General features: G+C 42.1%; 1 protein-coding gene across 1 annotated transcript in view; it reads left to right on the top strand.

Moving 5' to 3' along the window:
• The window catches only part of CDK14 (cyclin dependent kinase 14), an 869,337-nt gene that overhangs the window by 575,435 nt on the left and 287,954 nt on the right, over window positions 1–5,948 (top strand). The window contains 1 exon segment of the mRNA XM_019508390.1: window positions 3,814–3,865. Coding sequence (XP_019363935.1) covers window positions 3,814–3,865 — 52 coding nt within the window.

Raw genomic sequence — 5,948 nt, forward strand, 5'->3', positions numbered from 1 at the left:
ATCATAACAAAAAAATAAAATATCTACTGTAACTTATTTTAAGTTTATGTAACAATATTTTTGCACTGATTTACGTGTTTGTGAAGTGTATCTACAGGTGATTGCGTACGAGCTCAAACTACAGTCCTACTGTATATGGTGTGTGGGCAGTAAGGGGATATATGTGGGGATGTGTTTAGGGAGTGGGGGTGTGGGTATGGTGGGTGGGTGTGGATGGGTGTGAGGTATGTGTTTGGGGTGGGGACTGTGGGAGGTTGTGGTGTTATGGTGGGTAGGGTGGGAGAGAGAGAGGGAGAAAGAGGGAATGCAAGAAGCACCCCCCACAGGCCAGGCCACTGGCTATATCGCATGTGGTTCTCACTGACTGCATGAGAGCTTCACGTGATGCAGCCAGGCAGACTGCATGCCCAGGCTCCACACTCCTGCCATCTCAACCTGGGTCCCTGCCAGCCCCAGGAGCCTGGCACAGGCTCTGTGCTCCCACCTGCCACCACCACTCCCCCACCATTACCCTGCTTTCCCTCCTGCACATCCACCTGCCACTGATCCTAGCCACTGCTCCCCGCTGCTTTCCTTTCCGTGGCCCCTCCCACAACTCCCCCCACCGCCACTTCCTGCAGCCCTTCCGCTGGTCCCTGTTGCTGCCTCTGCCACTTTGTGTCACTACCACTTCCCAGAGTGCCATTGCCACTTCCTGCCACTTCTGCTGCCACCACTGCCCGTGGCTCTCCCTGCCATCACCACTTCCTGCGGCAACCCCCCACTGCTCCCCAAGCTACCACCACTTCCCCTCCCCCTGTCCTCCGGCCTGCTCTGGCTCCATCCTGGCCAGCCCCATGCAGTTCCAGGCTGCTGGGCAGATCACAGTGGTTTCCTTTCCACTCACACTGAGGGAGGCAGGGAACAGCCCCAGGGTTGCCAGGGCAGAAGCTTCAGGCTTCCGGTTGGGGGTGGGAGGGAAGGTGGGGGGCTTGGGATGGTGTGGAGCCAGGCAGGCCGTGCTGCTCAGCCTCTGGGTCCTGCTGCTGGCTCCCCTTGGGTCCTGCTGTCACTGGGGCCGGTCATCTTTGACAGGCAACAGGAGCAGATAAAAATAAATTTTCTAAAATATTTAGGGGTCCCATGGGCCAGATAGAATGGCCTGGTGGGCCAGATGCAGCCCATGGGCCATATTTGGCCCACTCCTGGAGTAACCATTCTGAAGAGAAAAGGGTAGTATAAATCTCAGAAAGTCTGGTGATGGGGCCTTTGTACGTATTGTACCAAGACACATCTTGTCTCTAAATCAGTGGCTCTCGATCTTTTTAGACTCTGGACACCCCTGGAGAGACTTGAGGCACCTCTTGGAAAGTGCCAACTTGTAATTTTCACTCTTTTTTTGACCCCAGAAAATTAATAGAGTAGATTTTTCTGTTACAAATAACTCAAAAAGACTGTAACTATGGATTTCTATATGAAATCTCTTGATTTGTCTTTGGCACCCTGGCTGAGGATCATTGCTCTAGAGGTTACTGAAGTAGCTCTAATTTTCACTAATTCACACATTCTTGTTTCATCATTTTGTTGTGTAGGAGCCTGGATGAATTCATGCCACTGCACAACAAAAAGGGGGGAATCCCATTGTGCAGCCTTTAGTCTCCATCCTCTTACTGTTGCTCAGCAAAAATATGCTGGGTCCCTGCCAGTAAACCCTGAAACTCATGGTTTCAGTTACCCCTACACAAGGATAACTGTGAGTGATTGTACTGTTGGAGTCGTGTGAATGGCACAATGCCAGCATGGGGATACATTGCAAAGGTTTGATGTGGGTGAATACTCAAAAATGATTGGAATCAGTTTAAGTTTGCTAAACTAGGTGAGAAATCCCATGGTAAACTAGTTCCCTGGTAACTTTCGGTTTTCACTCTGACAGTATGGGAAGAGTAGATATTTTGTCCATGTTGCTTTGAAGTTGTGCTGTTGGTCTGTGCCAGAACTAAAAACCACAAAGCACAAATTTAGTTTTAATTAATTTTTGTATTCTGTTCAAGGTTTATGGGCAGGTCAGTATTAACTGTATCTGGTGTGCTTTTCTCATTCTTACTGACGTGGCACTTAAATCTCAGTTGGAATAGATTCAAGAATAAAACACCCTTCATGCATTGAGATGGGTGTTTTTCATGTGTTGATAGATGTTTTTCATGAGATGGGATAACAAAATACTGTATAGTGGCTGAAAGTGTCAGTTTTATTTTAGATAAACGTGCTTCTGTTTTTATTGATTTTCTTCATGCTGCACAGCAGAAAATAGACTCTAGCAACTTGTATTTTTCCCCAAACAGTATCACTTCACTGAACAGCAGAAGAGAGCTTAGTATTTGCTTCGTTGGTAAATGCTCTTTTCCCTTTTTATAGCCTGAGTCTTGCTCTTGTGGACATTATAGCTATTAGCAGCCTGTCAGTCAATAGTCTGTTTTTCTCCAGTGCACTGAAAGAATTTCAAGTTTCCTGAATAAAAGTGTTGCCTGGAGATGTATTTGCCTGTGTCTCTGTGTGTATATATATATGTATGTGTGTACATTTTATTAATTTATTTATAACTATTTATCTATTTCTATCTATCTATTTTTCAACAAAATATTTGTGCTAAGAATTCATCATGTTTTTTGACTAGCCTTCTTTTTCTTTGGGCTGCCATTTTGAGGATCTGGAGCACTTAGAATTATGCAACATTAAATACGTTCACTATATACTTCATTTGCAGCTGTGAGTAGTGAGCACCTGTGCCACTGGCTTATTGCATCAGCAGTGATTTAAAAAAATATTTTCTTCACATCATGCATCACTCGTAAATATTCAGTTACTATAGTAGAATTATGCAAAGAAATAAAGTAGCAATAATAGGCAACACATTTATAGTAAAATTTAAAAAACTAAATTTAAATATATTTTTGTGTCTCTAAGCCTTCAATCAAATATTTTTCTTTCGGTTGCAAAATAAATGCATCTTATTCTGATTTAATGACTGTCTCCTCTGCATATGTCTAATGTATTGTATCATCTCACAGTTTGTGCCTGTTAGGAAAAACGATGATAACTGTGATGATGTTTAATTGTTGACAATTAAGGAGAATGTTGGTTATTGTTTTACAATAGCACCTGGAATCAGGGCCTTATAAAGCTAAGTACTGCATGTGCACATAGTAAGAGACATTTCTTGCCTCATAAAGTTACTTACTGAGAGACAAAGTAGACCAAAGAATGAAGAAAGGAAGTAGTATTATCCTGATTTTATAGGTGAGGAATTGAAGTACAGGGAAAATTAAATAACTTGCCAAAGATAACATGGGCCAGCTACAGACATTACACTTTTACTGGTATAAGTGATTGGAAACCAATCTATACCTGTAACAGAACAGAAGTTCAGTACGCAAAACTGGTCTATACTTATAATAGAAGTTCAGCACAGACAGACTTGTTTAAAAATGGCAGAACCCAGTCTAATATTTGTCCATCCCCTATCTCTGCCACCAGAGGGTTAATGTGTGTTTTGTTTGCTACCGAGTTAAACTAAGTTGCTTACAGAAAACCACATCACTTAGACTGATTCTGCCTTGGGCTTTTTCAATGCCTGTACCTAGCCATAGGGAGTAAGTTTGTGACATAAAAGGGAATTTAATTTGGTTCTCCTTTATCCCAGGTCTGTGCCTTAGCAAGTAGACCATGATCTATTTTCTTTTGTTTTAACTTTTAATTAAGCTTGATTCCTGGTTAGGGCTATGTGGAATCACTGCAGTTTAATATAATAATAATAAAAGAATCATGTTTTGATAGTTTTAAGTTATGTCAAGAACAGTTGAAACAAATATCTGGATGATCTTTTATTGTGTGCAAATCCAAATAACTAAATGTATGTATGTATGTGTGTGTGTATCCCCAAATGCTCTATTGCAACCTTAATTAATAGTCATTGTCCTTCCTATAGAAGGGATTATATAATTTTCCAGTTATTCTAGTGATCTCTAAATATCTAGTACCATGCCAGAGATAGGTACTACATATGGGGCAAATTTCTTTGCCCTATATCTAGTACATGTGTAAGTGTATAATGCTAACTGATAGATTTATTGCCTTTTAAGAAGATTGAATGGCTAACCTCCTGACATTATTTTTCATGTTACATGTATGTTGATATTGAGACCATACCATCTCTCTCTCTCTTTCTTCTCGTCATTATACTTGACACCTAACTCTCATACACCATACCCTGCAAAGTAAGATAAGTAGATGCAACTGTCAGTCAGAAGACTCCAAGTCAGCATACCTGATATAATGATAGTTACTTCTAACCTTTTCAAATGCTTTCTACAAAGACCAAATATGAATATGAAAAAGCAAAATTTGTATGTTACCCTTTCTCCTGTTCCACCACAATATATCCCTTACTGTCATTGGTAGCAATATTGGTCTTATCATGGAAATCAGTATGATGGAACTTGCTGACTATTATAATTAAGATGAATTATCTGGAGGAGAGCTTCACTGCAGTTGTCTTGCCTGGGACAGGCAGTTCTTTTCTCCTCCATTGCCTGTTTTTTTGTTTTTTGTTATAACTTAGTGCCATCTTCACTTTCTGCTTGTGCCTGTAGTTATGGGAGCATAACAAATGACCCCTCGTCATTGAGGGAACAGATCAGGTACACTTCTCAGCAACCAGATGGGGATTTATTCAACAAAGGAAATGACCCTATGAGCAGGCTTTGCTGCAGTACAGACTGGTTGCGATAGCCCTATTCTCAGCAGCATATATGAATAGTAGTCAGGATGGCTTTTCTTGCCTGGAAAAAGCTTCTATATAAGTAAAATGGTGCCTGCTCCTAGGCTTTTGACTAAATTAATTTTTTGTGAAAATGATATGATTTCTGCAGGGGAAAAAATCAACTTTTTTTAAAATATGAACACCTGAAACTCCAGATGTTCAGTCATACCATTTCTGACACCACACAAGAATGCTAATTTAGAAATGTCACTGCTGGGTCCCCTGGAAGGAGATGTTTGGTGGCCTAATTCATGCCTTTGAACTGGATTGTCAAGACAGTCATAATCTCTTTTGATGAGTTATAGACAGGAACTCTCTCAGTGCTATGTGGTAAATCAGCAAGTAGGGTGGCCATGTTTGAAAGAATCTCAGCCCTTTTTGAAAGAAAATAATTAAAATAAATTGTTGATTTAAAAAAAATTCTGTTTTCCTAACTCAAAAAATTAAGGTAATGCAATAAAACCCCATCGTTTCTTAATCCAACCCCATTCCTTAATACATCCCATATCTTCCCTGGGCAATCTGTCCATAATAGCTTCTTCTCTGGTGGCCATTTCTGGGGGGTCACCTCAGGGTGTGGGAGAAGCCAGGAAACCATAATCTGAGAGATCTGTTTGGGGAATTGAGTCGGGGATCCAGAGAGTCAGGCAGAATGCAAGGTCAGAGGGCTAATTGGGTTAGGGTATCTGGAAGATCAGCCCAGAGCCAGGCCAGGTATCCAGAGGGTCAGGCAGAGAGTGAGGTTGGGAGGCTAGCCAGGTGAGGTATCCAAAGGATCTGTCAGTCAGTAGCAGCACAAGCCAATGGTGCACAAACTAGATACAAGATGGAACTTTGTTGGGCAGATACTTCCTCTACCTGCTCAGAGATTTCATACTGGAAGGGATGAGGGGATAAGCTGACTCAATCTGGCCACTCCAGTGGCAGGGAGTGGGCATATGGCTATGTCCCAGCTACAGGGTTCTGGCCATCTGTGTCTGCCCCAAAGCTCTGCTGTGGAGGTGGCAGACCAGGATGAGTGATCATGCCAGGCAGGCTGGGGCTCCAGTTTGAAGGCAACACCCTGCTACTTTCTGCGTGGAAAATCAGCATTCTTCTCTTGTACTGGATGCTATATTTTCTTTCATGCAACATGCATTTCCCCCCCCCC

This window comes from Gavialis gangeticus, unplaced genomic scaffold (assembly GCF_001723915.1).
Source record: "Gavialis gangeticus isolate Ggan-Ray unplaced genomic scaffold, GavGan_comp1, whole genome shotgun sequence".
Lineage (NCBI taxonomy): Eukaryota > Metazoa > Chordata > Crocodylia > Gavialidae > Gavialis > Gavialis gangeticus.